This window comes from Bos taurus, chromosome 28 (assembly GCF_002263795.3).
Source record: "Bos taurus isolate L1 Dominette 01449 registration number 42190680 breed Hereford chromosome 28, ARS-UCD2.0, whole genome shotgun sequence".
NCBI lineage: Eukaryota > Metazoa > Chordata > Mammalia > Artiodactyla > Bovidae > Bos > Bos taurus.
This window is the reverse complement of record NC_037355.1, coordinates 29,951,827-29,972,451: the sequence shown is the minus strand read 5'-3', so window position 1 is coordinate 29,972,451 and position 20,625 is coordinate 29,951,827. Positions and strand designations below refer to the sequence as shown.

Below are 20,625 nucleotides of genomic sequence, written 5' to 3'. Positions count from 1 at the left end.
CTTGAGGAAAAAAAACAAAGATATTAAGTAATTTTATTTCAATAAAACAGGTCAGACAGCCTAAGGGAAAAGTCTCTCTTTTTAAGTAGAGGCAGCAACTGCTTGAGCAAAGACTTCAGCAGATGACATCAAACCCCAGCTAATAAGACAACAGTCACACACTGAGTCCTGGCCTTGCCATATCTCCTCAGAGATTTGGTCATTAGCTCCACATGTATGCAGACACACACACATCCTTGAATTTCAGTTCAACTAATGCTTACCAAGTGCAAACAAGACATACAGAGCCATGTGGTCTACAAGAAGAAGTTCACAGCATCCAAAGACTTAATCCCCCTTTCCCAAGGCTTATCCTCTAGTTTGAAGAGGTCAGAAAAACCTACTCCAGGTTGGTGGCTGAATGCGTTAAAGATCAAGACTATCCACGGAGTCCTAACCAGAGCCCATCCTCGGGCAGCTCCCCTCACATATCCCGTTACCATTAATGTTGTAAAAGTTCTGCCCCTGACCTCCGTAGGAAAAACGATAGCTGGTGCTCACACCCAGGCCTGACACAAGGGAAATTCGCCTGATTTCCATCACCCAAAGCCAAACTATCCACTAAATTGTTCATTCAGTTCACACATCTGCTTCAGCAGGGATATTTTTCAAAGTCGCATACCTCAAAAGGGACAACTGAACTTAAGAGGACAGGAGTTCCTCTGTCATTTGTCTGAATAACATTATGAGCACTGACGCTCAGCAGCAGTCCTGGGTGACGTTTATACACAGAGCACGTCAGGACTACCGAGCAGAGTCTACCCTCCTCTTTACCTCCTCCAGAAGGTCTACCTGCCTGTACTTGGAGTCAAGTTCTGGCTCCTAGCAGACACTCTCTAAAGGTCTCTTGGCCCCAAAACAGGCTCCTCACTGCCAGGGTTCTATGTTTACCTGACTCAAGTCTCTTCTCCATCCTGGCCTCTTCTCTGATTCAGCCATTAACGGGTTCTTGCCATTTTTAAAGCTCAGAATCTCTTCCTAAATCTCTGATCTCCTGGTCCTCCTCTCCTGGCCTCCATCCTTGTTTCTTTCCTTGTCTGGTCTCCCTACTCTGAATACACAAGGCTTTTGCTGACTTTGTCGACCATCTCAACCCCAGACCATGTCCGCTGCTCCCTTTGACTTAATCTACTGCTTAGCTTGATTTTCTTGTCATGCAACCAAAATTTACTAAGCACTTACTATGTACCAGGCTCTGGAACAGGTGCTGAAGATACAAAGATGAGTAAGACATTATTTCTGCATCTCAAGGAGCTCACATCCTAGCAGGGTTTAAAAGGCCCATAAACAGATGCCTATAATAGTTGTGTGCTATCTGCAATAATAAATTTAGGCATTGATACTTAGGAGGAAAAAGGCACATAACCTATCCAGAAAGAAAAGGATACTAGAATAAAGGATAAATAGAAATTAGCCAAAAGAGATGATGGGGAAGATAACTAGGTAGAGACAGAGAGAGAACAAAGACACAGAGAAAAGAAAGGACAGAGTAGGCAGGAAACTATAAGCAAAGAGGTATTTATTGCTGGGACATGAACTGAGAAGCAGGGCTTTGTGCAAAACAAGGGTAAGGAGAGTATTAGAAGCCAGATCACAGAGCCCTGGCTTTCTCCTATGCGAAAAGGAAGGACCACTGAAAGGTTTAAGCAGGAAAATATCAGGCTCAGACCTTTAACTTTATTTGTGCCTTAGTGACCAATTCAAAGACCAGTTACAGCTGCATAGTCACTCAGGCAGCAAGGGACAAGGATCAGAATTACAGCTGTGGCAACATGAAGAGAAATTAGAATTCAAGACATATTTGTGAGATCAAATTAGCTTGTCTTACTTTATTGATGACGAGAAGAGTCAGTGGCAACTCACAAATTTCCAATAGGAAGAAGACAGGACAATACATGCCGTGGTACCCAGCAGTATCTAGGTAGAGATTACCAACAGAGTTTGCCTACTCATCCGACACCAAGAGATGTCTGGAATGAAAAAATAGCAAATTACCCCAGCCTAAGTGGACCATGAGCTGAACTGCCCAGGAATCAAGGCCACAGAACGAAAATGGGGGTCATTAGCAAATAAGAATAACACAAACCTCTGCCCACCTGTTCTACACTGTCTTGGGTGCCTGACCCAACTCCTCCTTCACTGCCAGTACTACAGAGTCTAGAAAACCAAATACTTGCTTTCCTAGATTCCTTTGCAGTCAGGTAGCCTTGTGACAGAGAAGGCAATGGCACCCCACTCCAGTGCTCTTGCCTGGAAAGTCCCATGGACGGAGGAGCATGGAGGGCTGTAGTCCATGGGGTCACTGAGGGTCGGACACGACTGAGCAACTTCACTTTCACTTTTCACTTTCATGCATTGGAGAAGGAAATGGCAACCCACTCCAGTGTTCTTGCCTGGAGAATTCCAGGGACGGGGGAGCCTGGTGGGCTGCCGTCTATGGGGTCGCACAGAGTCGGACACGACTAAAGTGACTTAGCAGTAGCGGTAGCAGCCTTGTGACAGAGTTCCAGTCAATGAGACATACACGAAAGTCTCCTGGAGGATTTCTGGGAGTGTTTACTTTCATTTATTCAGTGCCAATGATGTGCCAAGAATTGTGCCAAGAAATGGGAATAAAGAAATAACAAAACAAAATCCCTGCCCACATGGAGCTTTCATGCTAACATGAGGGAAACATACAAAGAAAAATGAGGTAAATATGCAAATGTTGATAAACACAAAGGAGAAACAGGATGTGGAGATAAGGAAATTCCTTGGGCTGGGGTTGCGCTCTTAGGTGGTGACCCCAAAGTGATGTTTCAGTAGAAAGCTGAAGAAAGTGAGTGAACAGTGTTTGCAGTTATCTGTGGGAGGACCAGAGAAGACAAGAGCAAGGGCTTCAAGATTAGAACATATAAACATAAACAAGGAATACTGGGAATACCACACAAGAAGGTCAACGCAGAGAGAGGAGCATGAGAGGGATGAGAGGTACCAGATGAGGTCAGAGAAGTAGATGGGGGACCATCTCAGATGCAGTGGTGTGACAAAGACGCTGGTATCAACTCACACAAACTCATAAGAGCCACAAGTGCCCATCTCTTCCCAATTCTGCTTACAGTGACTTCACACTGAACCAGTCATCATGGGAGTATTTACATCATGAAAGTCAACAAACTTTACAAATCAGAGTCTTTTGTTTTTTGTTTTGTTTTCTCCTCGAGAGCTGGTCTACCAGCACATCACTGGCCTTACTGTTCATTGTAAGTACTCTGGCTTCACTCTGGGACAGAGAGGAGTAATCTGAAGGGTTTGAGTAAAAGAATGACATCAAATGACTTAAAAGAAGTGTCCTGACTTCAGTGTCAAGAATAGTGTCCTAAGGACACACTGAAGGGACAGCTATGACTAGAGGGACTGTTATGGCGGTTACGACTGGGGTGTCCCCCTTCCTCATTTCTTACTGCCTTGAACATAATAATGCCCAGGGCTGCATCAGCCATCTCTATCAGGAAAGATCATGAAAATCACAGAGATGCCAGCTTTCAGGGTGTCAAGCTGCTGAATCAATGCCAAGGCTACCTAGCTCCCTGTTTCTTATTATATGATAAAAATAAAACCCATTGTTTTCATCTCTGATAGTCAGGTCTTCCCCTACTTGCAAGTGAAGACATGTCCTAAAGAGATTTCTAGCTGAAATACGTGGTGACTGAAATAAGAAGTGGCAAGGCCTTCCTTCCCTTTTGTACTCTTCATCCACAATTTCCCAACCACCCCTGATGTACACTGTAGTCACATTTTACCTTCACACATGCACACACACACACACGGATGGCCAACAGAAGAAATGGAAGCCCTCGGACACCCACCTCTTCCCTATTGGGTGCATCAGGAGGAGCAGTGGCTGCCACTGCCAACAGCTTGATGGGAGTCGTGGTATCACTGAAAACATCTGACACCTCCTGAGTCATGGCCTCCTGCATCCGGGCTTTCAGATCCTTAAAAACATTGTTTACAAATGAAATTTTCCATAAATATCCAAAAAGCACATCGGCCACTGTCCTCTCTTCCCATTCGATGTGCCACTGTCCTCTCTTCCCACTTATTCCTTCAGTGTTTCTTTCAATGTTATCAACTGTGAGTATCAACTGTGTACAAAGCACTGAGCTAGCATAAAACAGGTATAAGAAGTGAATCTTGCCCTCTAAGCAATTAAGGACATAACTCACATTGCCCTAGAGACTGTTCCACCCAAGCAAGAAATCTTACTTCATTTCTTGATGGCCTCTAAGAAATAATACTAAGAACCAGAGGGTTGAGCCCAAAGACCATGAGATGAGATAATCCCTCACCAGTCCCAATGCTGGAGCGGCCTGACATGATCTCAGTAACTGTAAGATACTGTGGATACAGTGCCAAATTTCTAAGTAATTTCTTATATTTAGAGGAAAGAAATCAATAATGGATTTTTTTGGATACATGATATTTCAAATAAATTTCAAGAAAAACTCAATAACCAATATATGTATCCATTTTCCAACATGGATCTAAAGAAGACAATTCTCAGAAGTCATGAAAAAAACTCCTTTTTATAATTCACATTTAGTCCAATCTAAGGTTTTTCTTTGTTTGTTTTTTAGTTGCACCATAAGGCATATGGAACTTCTCTGACCAGGGGGATGAGGGATTGAACCCATGACCCTTGCAATGGAAGTGTGGAGTCTTAACCACTGGACCACCAGGGAAGTTCCAATCCAAGTCTTAGAATAGATTTATAGTCAAAAAAGTTTCAGTCACCTCCACTGTTTCTCAAAGTGGGAGGCATGCAATGGCTGGTGATATCTAAGATTTTAGAGGTTATACAGAAAAATGTTTTTATTGTAATAACTGTTTCTTTTACAGAATATTAGAAAAAATATAACTAGCTCATCAAGCTCCTGACTTCAAAATTATTATAAACTTTTCTTTTAAATAAGTTTAAAAAAGGAGTCCATTTTAAGAAAAAAAGCTGGCTGACTAAACAAGTGTAAGTGATACATGGTAGAGCAGATATGAAAGAGCTCTTGTATTTCTTGGGAAACAACAATTTTAATTGCTATCACACACTGATAAGCTTTTTCCTAATAAACTCTGGATTTTCTTATATTCTTGATCACATCTTTTTCACTTTCCCTAGACTCAGGAAATTATGTATTTTTAAAACTCTCTCCCTCCCTAGTTTTTCAATTATAGTTAAGCATAAGAAATGCAATGATACATGCTCCCGAGCTCTACCTTTAAGGAGTCTTGGAGCTGAGATGCAAGAGCTCTCGCCTGAGGGCTCTCCCCTTCCCCTCTGGCAGCCAGGTCAGCCAGCTGGGCTGTCAGCTGGTCCACTCGGTCACACTTTGCAAGAAGATCCTGGCGATAAGGCCCCATCATGACATTAGCCAGACGATGCCCTTCGGCCACAAGCCCTCGGATGGCAGCCTGACCTGTACCAGGAGAGAAAACACGGACAACTCACATGGATACGGAGAAGCCAATCACTGTGCCATTCTGGTAAGGGTTTTTTTTTTTAATAGTAACATTTAGTGGTGTGTTTTTTTCCCCCCAGTAAAAAGACAAAACATTTGAGAAATATAAAAAATGTAAAAAAATATAAACCACCCATAATCCCATCTCTCGGAGACTAATATATTTGAACATTTCCTTCCAGTTTTTTTTTTAATGCATTGCATGCTCCTCTATATACATACATATATTTCTCTTTTATAAATCTGGGATAAACTATACATTAACTTTTATCCTGTGCTTCTTTTTATTTAACATGAGCATTTTTCTACATCATTAAAAATTATTTAATGATGTAGATCTAAAATTTATGTAATATTTTATCATATGAACCTAATTGTTGGCAATTTACTTATTAAATATTTATGTTGTTTATATACATTCTTGTAACTCCTTAGAAATATCTCTAATTATTACTTAAAATAAATTCCTATAAGTCAAATTGCTGAGTCAATGGGTATGAACTTTTTTTTAAAGCTCTTGACATACAATTCCAAATTGCCATTCAGAAAATTTGTACCAATTTATTCCTCCACCAGTAAATTATACATCTGCCTGATTAGCCAACACTGGATTAATTAAAATAATTAAATTTTTTCCAATGAATGCAGCAAATGAAATAAATATATCTTTCAGCTTCAACAGGCTTGCTATCATAATTTGACCTAAATTCTTATAGTTCCATTCCTAAAATCTCTCAAAAATCAAAATTTTAGGTTATCAATTCTACAGGTGATTGTGTGATGCAGGAGACTTCACAACTGAAAATAACCTTGGAAGTTAAGTACCTTTTATTTCGTTTTAAAAATTATATTTAACTGTCAACTTTCTAAGGACTGTAATAACAGAAAGAAATATAATAGAATGAAAGTATACATAAACTGGAAACAATTAGCTCAAAGTTTCAATTGCAACATGAGGACTTTTCTATTTGCCTGCAACAAAATCATTTATTTGCTAATACTTTTGATTAAATCAAAGAAATACTACTGGCTACATTTAGAAATGGAGTCATACTGTGGAATGACTTATTCACCAGTGACTAAAGAGCCCCTCAGTACCTAATCACAGATGACACAGGATCTCTAGCAACAACTTGCTTATCTTCACTGAAATAAGTTTAATGAGGGCTAAGTGCACTAATAGCCTTACCAACTCCCCGGTCATCCACAGTAGGATTATCAATCCACCGCTGCGCTTGCTCAATCTTGCCTTCAAGGTGGACCGCTGCTTTGGCAGGTCTGCTGTTGGCTACGGCCCTGTTTGTTTTAGTCTGTAAGTTCTGTAGGGCTGTGGCCACCTGTTTGGCTAATGCTCGGGCCTCTGGGGAATCTCCTTTACCTCTGCAGAGAGAAAAATAGTCACTCTGTCACACAAGATACTCTTTACATCGAGATGACTCAATTGATAATAGGAATGCTAATGAAATGACAAATTGCTAATGATTATTATTGACTTGAAAGGAAAGGGATTTATCTATTTGGCCCTTAAATAAATTAATACTATAAATTCTGATTGTTTTTCCTAGTTAAGATAGTTTAATATGAGTTTGGTCATTCTGGCTCAACCAAGCTCAACCATTTGGTAAGCTGAGCTCAGTCAGTCATCAATAGATTAGGTGATCCTTCCCTCCAGCCTGCCACCTCAAGAGTATGACTCATTTTATAGCTCAAGTCCAGTAGGTCATAGAAAAGTAAACCAGGAGAAGTGTACCTGTCTCACTGATAAAACCGCAAATATTAGCCTACCTGACAGAATGACTAATTTAGATACCATCTTAAGAGCTCCTTTATGATTCTAAATTTTTATACTTTCTCCATTTTTGTAAAGCTGGACAAAAAAGGTAACTGCCCTGTCAGGAAGTTTTATATAAATACATATATTAGATATATATTGTAAGTAATGATGGCATGTGACCAAACACGAAGGTCTGCTGTTATCATAGTCATCATTAATTCTCTCTTCATTAAGAAACATTAATGAGTGCTTGCTATGTATATGGACTTGTGTTTAGATCCCAAGAACACAGTTTCCTACTCTGTGTATTTTTATATCTAGTAAAAATGTAAGCAGACTGTACTAACAAGCTAATATTAATAAACAGATACCTAAATTTGTAGACATTGTATTTTGCGTGTGTGGGTGCTCAGTTGCTCCAGTCGTGTCTGACTCTTTGAGACCCTATGGACTGTAGCCCACCAGGCTCCTCTCTCCTTAGGATTCTCCAGGCAAGAATACTAGAGTGGATTGCCTTGCCATACTCCAGGGCATCTTCCTGACCCAGAGATCGAACCCGCATCTCTTATGTCTCCTGCATTGATAGGTGGGTTCTTTACCACTAGCACTACCTGGGAAACCCATTGTATTTTACAATTGTCTAGTTATACATTTTCCCACCTACATAATTTAAGACTTGGGGTATAAAGCAGTGACCCCCCAATTGACTGAGCTTGATACCAAATCAAATCTCAGCTATTACATAAGCTGCTCTCTATCACCACAACCTCCTGCCTAAAAATTATGTCCACCCTGCTCTCACTCATTTCTATTTCATGGTCTGAGGCCGGAGTTTGCTTTCTTAGCCAATATTGCTCTCTTAGCCAGTGTAAGATTTGAAAGAACTCTAAAGTAGCTCTTTGGGAAAAAGGTAGGCACTCTCCCATGGAAGAACAGGAACTGAAACATACAAGTTAAATGAAACACAGAAAAACAGGAACTGAAGCATTCAAGTATCTTAAATCTCTCAAGATACTGGACTATCGTTATCCCTGGAGAAGTGGCTAGAGGACTGAGGCAGGAGAGAGAATCACCTCTTAACTTCTGCCACTGTACGCTTTCTTAATGTTCTTTTAGCATGTGATGCGGTTGCTTTCTTTAAGACAGAAAAATATCTTCCAAAAGGAGAAAGCAACACCTTTTTTCAATATAATCAAAGTAGGTGCTAAGAAGGCCTTATCTGTTTCAATGATTTAAAAAAAAAAAATCTTCAAAAGAAGCTGTGGTGAGAATATCATATTTAAGGATCTTTTATAATTGCTACATAAAAAATACACTGCTTAGGAAGGAAGAAAATATTTTCTTATGTCTCCTCAATCCCACCCCCCACACACCCCTATCTTTTCACAGCTAGCCACAAGTTATTTTCCTCATATGCCTGGGAAACAGAAAAGTCACAAATATGGTGTAGCAGGATGTCCTAAGAAATTTAAAAAACAGATCCCAAAAAAGGTGTTCTTGGTATCCTAAATTAATTAATTAATTTAAAACCATCTGCCCTTACCATGTCACACAGAATCAATGAGAATACAGGAGAAGAGCATCATATGTGCATTTAACCTATAAAATTCAACTACATATGTGCTAAGGGGGGAAAAGGGAGGAGTTAAAGCATAATTTAATTGATTAAATACATACTGTCTTCGTAGATCTCCTAATTTAGAAGTCAGAGCAGATATTTCTCCAAGAGAACGCAGAATGTCATCTCTCTCTTTAGGATCATCACATAATTCTGCTATTTTCCGAGCTTCAGCCAAAGCCCCTCGAATCTGTTCTTCTCCTTCTGGTCCACCATTTGGATCTGCAAGCCAATTCTACACACAGAAATGAAAAAGAAGCACACTGTGATTTACTCATAAACCAATTTTATTCAACTTAACAAGGGCGTAAGAAATATTTCAAAAGTAATCACAAGGCATATCAGCAATAATGCTAGTTAGTCCTTATTATTTTACATTGGTTCTTGCTAAGGTAAAATCAAATCAATCCATCTTGTTAAAACTGACTTTTTTTGTTCTCATCAGGATAAAATATCTTTATGAGTTTTATCTTATCTTTGAATTAATCATACCTTATTAATTCTTCAGTTTCTTAAGCATTTTTCTTCATGAAATACTTGAAAATCATTTTACAGTAGAGTAGTATCAAAAACTTTTAACCCTTTAACATTGCTATGACCAAATACAGTTGTGAATTCTGAGATGAAGAACAGGTTTAACATACTGTAATCTCCATCAGGAACTAGGAGAATGGTACTCAGAACACTTATTTTTAACTAACTGAAGTATTCAAAATTAAGATCTCCATTTCAAAATATAGATAAACATTAGTGTTAAGCCTGTGGTAGTAGGAAACATGTTAACAATGACAACTGCTGGGAATCAGTCACCACTTAGAAACACCCATTATCCACCCACAGAAAACCGGGGGGAGGGAGATATAGGATATTTATGGAACACTTCTCTTTGTCTTTTATTTCTCACCCCTCCTGAAAATCGCCATCACTACCTGAGCAGCATCGATCTTCTTTGCAATGCTCTGCTTTGAGTTGGTCATGGCTTCCAGCTTGCGGGCTGCATTTTCCACTTTTGCTGTGAGCACATCCAGACCCTGAGACACTTGCTGGGCTTTCTGCATGGCCACCGGTGAGGCTCCTTGTCCTCTACTCAAACAGACAGATGTGTTACTGTTGTACCCTCTCAAAATCTTAATGGCAAAATAATACTAAAAGCATAGTATATATCATTTTGCTAACGTATTTGTCCTTTTTCCTTTTCTCCACTAAATCTGGGATAACACAAGGAAACAGAGAGAAACAAAGCAAAACATCCAAACTATCTTAAAACCAGTAGCAGCGACTTTTCTGGCAGTTCAGTGGTTAAGACTCTGAGTTTCCACTGCAACAAGCATGAGTTCGATCCCTGGTTGAAGTATTAAGACCCTACATGTCGTGCAGCACGGTCAAAACAAAACAAAAAAGAAAACAACGATATCATACAGAAGCTTTAAGGAACTGAATAACTGCTTTAAGACTAGACCTGCAAATTTTGATAATTATAATTTTCCTCTTGGTGGTGATTACATAACCAAACCTAATCTTTAGAGGGGCAAATGCACTTGTGATCTTATTGCTGTGGAGGGTTTGTTACCATAGTAGGTATGCTTTAGAAATAAACAGCCCATTAGATTGTCTTATTTATGGGCAAATGGCAGCCCACTCCAGTACTCCTGCCTGGAAAATCCCATGGACGGAGGAGCCTCGTAGGCTGCAGTCCATGGGGTCGCTAAGAGTCGGACACAACTGTGCGACTTCACTTTCACTTTCACATATATTGAAAATGTTTCGGGAGGCAGCGTGCATAGTGTTACTGAAAGCACACCGTACCAGGACCAAGGAGATCTGCGTTCAGATCCTGGCTCCTGTACCTGTGGGACCTTATGATGTATAACTTCTTTGGGCTTCAGTTTTCTAACTTAGAAAATGAAGAGTGGGTAGGTAAAAATACTTGCCCTGCTTATCAAACAGAGTGGTGCCAAACAAAAAGTAATAGTTGAAAACAGTTTGGCAATAAACCAATACACATATATAACCATTATTACTACAGAATTGTCATTATCATAATCTAATGGTAATCTTAAATATCTACCTTCCATCCCTATGCATCCTGTACCTATCAAAAGTAGTTAGTACTGAGGGAAAGGGGCACAGAGTGACAAGTTCTCACCAAGTTCCTAAAGAACTAGTTTCTTTATTTTCCTTTCTCAGAAGTGGTATGCTACTACTACAAAAAATGATGCGAGTTACTAGAAACTTGTTTGCCCTTTGTAAGAGACTTCCCAAGTCATAAGAAAGTAAGATATGGCATCTTTTTATATCCATAATTTTTAGTCCACCCAGCCTGGTAAATTCAATGATAGCGAGCGACAACTCCATCATTTGGTCCAATAGCATGGCTGATCATAACCTGAGCTTCTGATTTTAGGATAATCGCCAAGAATCTTTGCTTCCTTTAATGATAGTATGGATTATGGACTTATCATTCATCTATCTAACCTCTTTTTTAAACTTATGTTTCTCATGTATACCAATATTTGAGGTAGTGAACTCAATAATATTTATTGCCAATAATATTTGTATATAAATATATATACAAGTTTTACTTATGCTTGACACCTCCGTTTTATGGCAAAGGAGTCTGAGACTTTTGGAAAGATACTTTTTATGTTTTAACTTGCTTTTTTCTTTCAAATCTAAGAATTCATGATGAGGAACCTTGTTTGTGTAAGAGTCCAACTGTGAAAAAGTAAAAATATTTACGGGCTACATAATTTTTCATTCAAAAGAAAAAGCTTATTGAGTCCCATGGAGAGGAAAATATACATTAACAATCCTAGGTGACTGAATAAAAGAATACTAAAGAGGAAACTGTTACTGAGTTTCAGCCACTAAACTGTTAGAAAGTTAGGCATATCCAAGAAAGGATAACAGGGAGACAGCTTTGCAATCTTTCATTATGAAAGGAGATTGCAGGCGCCAGTGTGAAGCAGACTCACTGGGGTTCCTCACTGCTTCAACCTTTTCTCTTTATAGATTTATGGTCGATCCTGTACAGCAACTACCTCGTTCTCTTGTTCAGATTCATCTTTCTCTAAATACATACAACTGTGTACTTGAGAATTCCAACTGAAAGCTGTCTACCACACTGTGAAAAGGCTGCAGACAAAAGAGGCGGCAGAGAGAAATTAGAAGAGCCAAGAGAAATTAGAAGAGCCAAGAATCTTGTCAAAAAGGCATTGGCATTTCTCCGAATGGGAACAGAACTTCTTTTTGTCCTTTCTGTAAAGTTTCTGTCAGGCTCATGACAGAGGAGACTGCTTCACAGTAGGAGAAAAGGCCCACTGCACTCAATGAGATCACATTTATTTATGCAGTTTCTTCCTTCCTTCAAGGTAAAGACTCTTCCCTGAAGCCTACGGAGCTTCCAGGGCTACAGTGAATCCATGAGCTTCTGGAAATTACACGTGATATTGTATACACATGTTTATATGCATCTTTTTTAGGTAGAGATTGATAGTCTTCATCAAATTATAAAAATGACCTGGGTCCAAAACAGGTTAGGAACCAATCCTTAAGAACTGTATTTAGGACTTCCCTGGTCGTCCAGTGGTTAAGACTCTGTAATGCAGGGGACGCAGGTTCAATCCCTGATTGGGAAACGAAGATCCCACATGCCACATGGCATGGCCAAAGGAAAAAAAGAACTATATTCTGAATTCCATTATGTTAATACATTTGAGGCCATGTGTAATGGTGTGCAACACATCAAGGAGTGTTCCTGAGGTCTTAGTTTGTAGGTAATTCCAATTACCTTGAGATGTGTCATGACAATCTTGAAGCAAAATTAAACTCTATCTATATCTCAACTTTCTCAATATCCATAGCATAACATTTCATAAAAATTGAAGATCTTTTAAAACTTCATTAACTATATGTATGAGTTCCAAACAAACCTATTATACTGACTTTTCTTACCAGCAAACTAAATACAGTTTGGGGAAATGGAGTTGCGATTCTAAAAGCCAAAACTTGAAGTGGCTAAGAGATAGATAAAAGAATTATAAAACTAAATGAATAATGATTAAATAGAAACTCAATAGAGCCTAGATATGACCAACACAGAAGATAATCTATTTAACTGATTTTTTAAATGATATGTGAAATAACTCCAATTTGTGTTTCTTTTTCTCTCCATCATCCTTCATAAAAGACATCTATCCACTATACCTTGTTTTTCATAAGCCTATGACTAGAAACTAAAAAAACAGATTTCTATTTCAACTTCAACTTTACTACAAGGCATCTACATATTTTAAAAGTTCATCAGAAGGAAAATTCACTCCAATTCCAACATAGAATGTAATACCTTCGTTATCTATTAGCCAAAGAGAACTCAGTAAAATTCACAGAAACTTGCTTCTGAATCACTTCATCAGAAGCAAGATCCCAATTGTTACCACCAGTGCTCTGGTAAGAGCAAAGGAACTTTACCTGGCTCGGAGGTCAGCCACTTGGTCAGTCATCTGCCCCAGCATTTTGCAGGTTCCCAGGATCTCCCTGCGTTCTTTGCCTGCACAGAGTTCACCAACTTTTCCAGCTTCATCTAAAATCTGCCTGATGGCCTGTTCACCAGCATCACCTAAAACAAAGAGATATTCAAGGGAGTGCCCTGGTGGCCTAGTGGTTAGGATGTTGGGCTTTCACTGCCATGGCCTGAGTTCAATTCCTGGCTGGGGAACTGAGACCCCACAAGCCAGGGGCAGCCAGAAAAAAAGAGAGAGAGAGAGATTCAATATCTACATTACAGATCTATTAATTATTTAGAGAGGATGCTTTACAAGTCATTTCATTCATGACGGAATGGATGGTTTTAAATGACTAGTGAATAGAAGGCAATACATCTGATAGTTAACAGCCAAGCAGTGCCCTTAAACCGTAGGGTGAGGTTTCAACCACAGAGACTGCAGAAAAAGATCCTTGGAACCATAAACAGCTGGAGATAATAAGCAGCTTGTGGTAAGCATATGGATGAGATGAAAGTAGGCTCTAACAATTTAATAGTACTTAACACCTCCAAACTCTATTAGGCTTTATACATTCATTCAAATATTAATCTAAAACTGAATAAATATTAGATTAGAAAATCCATAAAGCCTAGCTCAATAACCTATTTGGGTCTTATCTTTATACAAGTCAACTTTGCTTCCCAATTCTTATTAGCATCATCATTTCATCTGCTTAATTAAGTATTCTGTTGGCATAAATGGAAATCTGCCCAATGGGGACTAGAAGAAAAGAGCTTTTTTGCAAAATAATTACCTTTCTGATTCAGGGAAAGGGTGAACCAATAATCTGGCAAAGAATGCCCAGTTCACTTTGGTTTATTCCTCTGTGATGAGAGGTAATTAATTCATGCCCTTCATCCTTTAGAGGACCAGAAATGCTTCAATTAGTCAAAACTATCAGAGAGTGGCATATGCCCTAAATGTTGCAGTAGTTATCTCAGAATTATGAGATTATGGAATAAATTCTTTTTTTTTTTCCTCCCCATTTTCCTTCTGCCTGGTTTAAGTTTTTTTATGTATCTATCAGAAAAGTAAAACCAGAGGGTTACCTGGGGAGGCATTGGGATCACGGAGCCAACCTTTAGCCTGGTTCAGTTTGGAGTCTATGGAGGCCAATGCTCTCTTCATGGCTTCAGTGTCCTTTTGAAGAAAAGTATCAATTATTTTCTTTGCAAAAACTGAGATACCATGATACAAAGTAAGACAGAGAAGAAGTTACACCATTAACATACAATAGCTACAGTAGTCCTACAACAGCCTTAAAAATATTCTCATCACACCATAACGCTTATTTCTGTCAAAATGCAACATCTGGCATGCAAATCTTCAGTTAATTCTATTTTCTGGTCTCCCTATTACTAAACTATGAAAACTGGTAAAACTGCTCACGTCAAAGCAGTTTAATATTATCAGCAGGAAAAAGCCCTTTTGTCACATGCCTCATTATCAGCCTTTCTACTAGTCAACGTTCATACACTGCAGCCCTGCCAAAGCCTTCCTGGCTTCAGAGAAGCCTCATTAGGATGTGGTGCCACAAATCACAGTTTCTCTTACATCTTGTTTTGAAATATACACATTGGATGATATTTCACCATGTTTAATTAACCCGAGGAACCTGAAATTACTGGTTAGAAGAAAACTGAAAATTTTAATCTAGCAATTTAGTTTTAATTCCACAAATAAACCACTGAATGTATCACAGGAAAGAAATACATTCAGCCTTCTCTGCCACTCCTCATCCGTAGTTCCCTCACCACCCCTAACCTGGAAGAAGAGGCAGGACAGAATAAGGGGGTCTCAGTCTATTGTTTACAATCAGGATTCATAGTGACTAGCATAAAACCTCCCAGGATATAGCATGAGAAGTCTAAACAGACTAATCACTTTTAAAATGTACACATATTTTAATAGGGTTTTTTAAGCAAATAAAAATACAGAAAACAATATAACAAATATGTATGAACCCATTCTCACAACTGAATGGCCATCTCTTAAGTCTCTAACACCTTAAAAGTCAGTCTCTCTCTCTTTTATTAACACTCAGGGAACCGGCTATTACAGAGTCCATCCATCAAAGTACAGAGTTGCCCTCTGAAACTCTGCTAAGTCGCTTCAGTCGTGTCCGACTCTGTGCGACCCCATAGACGGCAGCCCACCAGGCTCCCCCGTCCCTGGGATTCTCCAGGCAAGAACACTGGAGTGGGTTGCCATTTCCTTCTCTAATGCGAGAAAGTGAAGTCGCTCAGTCGTGCCCAACCCTCAGCGACCCCATGGACTGCAGCCTACCAGGCTCCTCCACCCATGGGATTTTCCAGGCAAGAGTACTGGAGTGGGGTGCCATTGCCTTCTCCAACTCTAGGGAATGTCTTAAATCCCCACCTTTTTTCAATTTCCACTGTCCTAAATCGGGGTTCTTAAAGGTGTGGTGCCACCAGTTTTCCACTGGGGGGCACTAGGAGCATCCCCACTTTACATGCAAACAAAACCCAGCACTAGCACCAGTCAGTATAGGGAGCATTCATAATTAGGCTTAGAGTTTCAGCAGAACTGACCCCAGCTTTTCCGAAGTACTCAGTCAAATTATAGAACTCACAGCTTTGGATTCCCTCTTTCCCCATCTAAACAGATACAGACTGTTCTCCTGTTATAAATTTGTCTACCTCAGGCTCTAAATAACAAATTCTCCTCCACAGCAACTAAAAAGAAGTGAACTAAATCACTGAAAAAATGGAAATAAAATATTTTTATTACTGAGGTGTATGAAATTATGATAGCTATCTATCAATAAAAGACTGAGAGGTAGGAGGATCTATTTTAAAATCCATTTGTATTTATGCAAGTAGACAAGTGGCGTTTAAGTGCTTTGATTCTCACGTATTTGTTCCTCCTCCATCTTGTTCTAATCACTCTGTACAGCAAACCTTGCCTTCAAAAGTCAACTTTAGTTCAATTCCAAATTGGCAAGGCCCAAATTATTATCATTTTAAAGAAAGTCTCAGGCAATACTCAACCTCAGAGCTGGATAGCCTTCAGGGTCTAATACAAGTTACAGGACTTTGTCTAGATACAGAGTTTTTAAAAATTCACAATCTCTCACCTAGGAAATACTGTGCACACGCTGAAGAGGAGAAACTGAAGTCATGTAAAAATACTTAATTTAAAATCTCTTAATAACCATTTCTCTAATACACATATATATTCAGTGAAAAATTCAATAGATATTTATTATATTTCAAAATCTAAATTTAAGAAGAAACAAAGATCAGAAATTTTCTAGTGTCTACTCTAGCATTAATAGCTATTAGTTAGGAAACTAACCTTAATTGAGCATTTCTTGCATGTTAGGTTCTACTTTAGCCATTTTTTCCCTCATTGCTTCATTTAACTTCAATTTTAAATTAAGGGGCTCAGTTCTAGAAGCCCCATTTGATCTCAAATCTCATTATTTTCTGTTAGATGAAATTCAAGAATTTTTTTTCTTTTACCAAAGAGAGTTGTCAAAGATTCCACTAACCTTTTACAGTAGTCAGCAAATCTTTTGCTTTGCCAATTTTGGATTGATTAATACTGCCACTGCCCAGAAAATTAGCTCTATAAATCAAATTCATAATTCTTACTAACCTAAATGACTGCTTTTACTCACCACTGCCCAAAAATGATTTGAAACACAAGAGAAAAACCGGTTTTGCTCAGCATTCAGTATCCTCAAAAATCACTGTTTTTTCTCTCCCTAATAGAGCATGGCTACTACACTTCAAGGAAAGAATCTGACTCTAAGGATGTGACTAATTTGGTCCTGAGGAGATGTGACAATATGAAGAAGTTAACATTATTTCTTATAATTACTATCATTTTCTCCTGAAAAGAATCAATGGCAAATATGCAATGAAGATGCATTTTTAAACTGGGAAATTCAATTAGTTAGCAAAACTTTAACAGAATAAATTTTAGACAATTTTGGAGATTTAAAACAGTCAATGGGAGGGCCACATTAAATTCTTTCTGGAATAAGTTGTAAATAATCATTTAAATACAATACATTTAAATGTCATATCTATTGGGTTGACCAAAAAGTTTGTTCGAGTCCCCAACAACCTTTTTGACCAACCACATTAAAAGCAAAAATGTCTATAGGAACATACATTTTGGTGTCCTAAGAATGTCATAAGAATTTCTTTTGAAGGGGATTGTTTATTATGGAAGTAACAGAATTCTGACATAAGCAACAATAGAAGTATACTAACACTAGATATAATATAAACAAATTCAACTACAAATCAAATTCATTTTTGAGAAGCAATTTTGAGACATTTATAAAGGATGAAAATAACCATAACTCTGTGGCCAACTACATTATGTACCACAGAGCTTTTAGTTAAACCTTGCCATGTAGGTCTAAGTACCCAGAGTACACTCTGGGTATGAAATAGAAGAGAAAAAAACTGCACCTTCACTAAGTACTTTTCTCTATAATATCTCAAATTTGGGAAAGAGAAAAGTCTTCACCAACCTCTTCTCTGTTTGTTGTTGTTGTTGGGTTTTGTTTTGTTTTGTTTAGTGAATACAAAAAAGATCAGATATAGTTGTGCAGCTCTGGGGACAGCTAGCAGGGTTCTGGCCCTTCCTGCTCTGGTTCCTTTTATTGTAAAACTCTCAGGAGTTCAGGTTTTAAATGAAAAGAAACACAGTTCCTTGAAACTCTGCCACACATACTGAAAGTCAGAAGGTCAACCTAAAAGACTCCTTTTTCCATGCTTTTCCAGGAACTGAAATACTTCTGAAATTTAATACAGAGTTAGACCTAAAGAACACTGAATAATATTAATACCAAGAACCACTGAGTTCCTCCCACAAACAGTCAAGAGGACGTGTGGTAGGAAAAGTGAGCTCCTGCAATCCCATGCTCTTGAAAATTTTAAATATGGGACTAAGGACCCCTCTCATTCACTGCCCAACCTACTCTCCTTTTTCCACTAACACCTCCTGTCCCCACCCTTCCCACTCCATTCCACTTCTGACCACATTTCTAACTCCAAATCCATATTTTAAACAAAGATGTTTTTGGAAAGTTAAATTGGACAGTAACACAAAATCTTGTAAACTACATTTAACCATGGAGAGAAAGTTGTCTAGCCCTGAATCTCCAGGCAAGCCTCCCAGGCACCAGTTCCTCATCTCTAAGAATACCTTCTCAGTGCTACAAGTCCGCACCACCTATGTGCACACAATCTGTTGTATCAACTAAAAGATCACTTGGATCAGAAGGGAAATGTCAGTTTAACGTGGTGGGCTTTGCTCCTTTGGTTGGGGAAGAGGGTAAGATATATAAACGCTTAAATTAACTATTTGTCTCAGACTCTAAGAGATAAATCCTTTGTTGTGTTAGCTGCATACTAGAATACTAATATTGTATCACATTAAAAGACTCATAAAAAGCTCATATGTAACCTTATTTTTTCAAAATTGAAATAAAAATCAACACTTAAACCCCAATGGTCTGCAGTAAGGGAAAGTATTATAGGATCACATGTTCTAAGCAGTATTTCCTTCTTTGGTACTCTAATCTGCACAAAGACATCTGAGTCACTCACTACATTTACCCACCACCAACCTAGGCCCACAGTGGGAGGAGATACACCACAGGGACAAATTCTGAATAACTGACTCAGGGTGCAGTAACAGGAACACCTCATAGGGTTCAAAAATTCTCAGTAACGAAACATTTTTAAAATTTTTCTCACTTCCTCTTTATTCTCAACATGCGTCAAAATACAAGTAATATAAACACCAAAAAAAGACTAATATATATTGCTAAATTTACAAAGGGTAAAATGTGAATCCTGTTCAATCCCTAAACTTTTTTGTCGCATAATGTATACTCAGAAAAAATGCTAAACTAGTTTTTAATAATCATTATGATTATTGACTTCGGGGGGGGATTTTTATTTTCAAAATAAAAGGAAGGGTTTAAAGTCCTGGTACTTTTAAATTTGTAAATCTGCCATCTGAATGTAGGTATAAAACATAAAATAGTCAGCTATTGCACTGCCTCTTTAAAATCTTAATTTATTCGGCAAAACGCACTTTTACCAAGCATTTTTTCCACTTACTTTCTTCCCCCACTTTTCTAGAGGAATCATCACTTTCCAGGAGAAAACTGCACCAATGGGGAGGCATGAAACAAGTATGGTAAGACAAAGTTAATTCTTTATTGGTAGGGCGTGAGAGGAGGTAAAAATATTTCATGTATTAAACAGAATGGGAACCCAGGGGTCACAGACAGACACACGGTCTGATTAATTCACTGCTTACAGGTGAGCAATGAAAGATGCATAACGCTACTGAACTGAAAAATAACTAAAATCCTAGTTACTGACTTCCATTTTCAGGGTAAAATTTTTTTCTAAATATTCTTGCAACTAATAAAAACAATTACTCTTAGGGGGTAAGGGAGATAGAGTGGAAAGGGATTGGGATGAGAGTTAGCTATGTCATATATATCTTTTTATAGCATTTTGATTTTTGAATCAGGTAAATGCATAACAAAAGCAAAAAGAAGTTAAAAAATAAATATTCATTGCTCATTCTGATGTCATTTTGTACTTAAGTTTCTTTTGGCTGGGCTAATTTTATTTATTTCCTTTAATTCTGATAGTTTTACAGTATCCTAACAGTCTGATTCCTTCCAGATCAGCATAAAAATGAGACGGCTATTAGACTGTGACACAGTGGGGACCAGGTCTATTTCCCTTGTATATGCCCCCAAGTGCCTAATCTTCCTCCTGAAAACCTCAACTGACCACAGTTTTGGTTTTGGTCTTTAAAGAAGCAGCTCTCAAATTTTCACAAAGTAAAGCTCAGTGACTTATTCTAATTGATGGATGACTTTCCCCCTCTGAAAATAGAAACATGATGGTTGCAGTGCCTGCTCCTCATTTTTTACTATTTCTCATCTGCTAGAAGCAAAGGGAAGAGAATAGGGAAAGAGATTAGGTTAGGGGAACATGAGGTCATAGAGAACGATGGCTGATTCACAGCTCCGACAGCAGAACATGCAGTGAGCCAGGGACTGAAGTTAGGAAAAACTTTAGGTACACCCGACTTTTTCCTTTTGATTCTGCAGGCTTGGATTACTGTGAAGGACAGGTGCCTCAC

The 20,625-nt window shown here is 38.5% G+C and overlaps 1 protein-coding gene across 2 annotated transcripts in view; it reads right to left on the bottom strand.

The window, feature by feature from the left end:
- Positions 1-20,625, bottom strand: part of VCL (vinculin) — a 112,555-nt gene that overhangs the window by 17,018 nt on the left and 74,912 nt on the right. For both annotated transcript variants that reach the window (XM_005226483.4, NM_001191370.1), the window contains exons 7-13: positions 14,520-14,610; positions 13,397-13,544; positions 9,856-10,009; positions 8,986-9,161; positions 6,724-6,914; positions 5,293-5,492; positions 3,888-4,016 (exon numbers count right to left, since the gene is read on the bottom strand). In XM_005226483.4, coding sequence (XP_005226540.1) covers positions 3,888-4,016; positions 5,293-5,492; positions 6,724-6,914; positions 8,986-9,161; positions 9,856-10,009; positions 13,397-13,544; positions 14,520-14,610 — 1,089 coding nt within the window. The remainder of the gene's footprint in view (positions 1-3,887; positions 4,017-5,292; positions 5,493-6,723; positions 6,915-8,985; positions 9,162-9,855; positions 10,010-13,396; positions 13,545-14,519; positions 14,611-20,625) is intronic.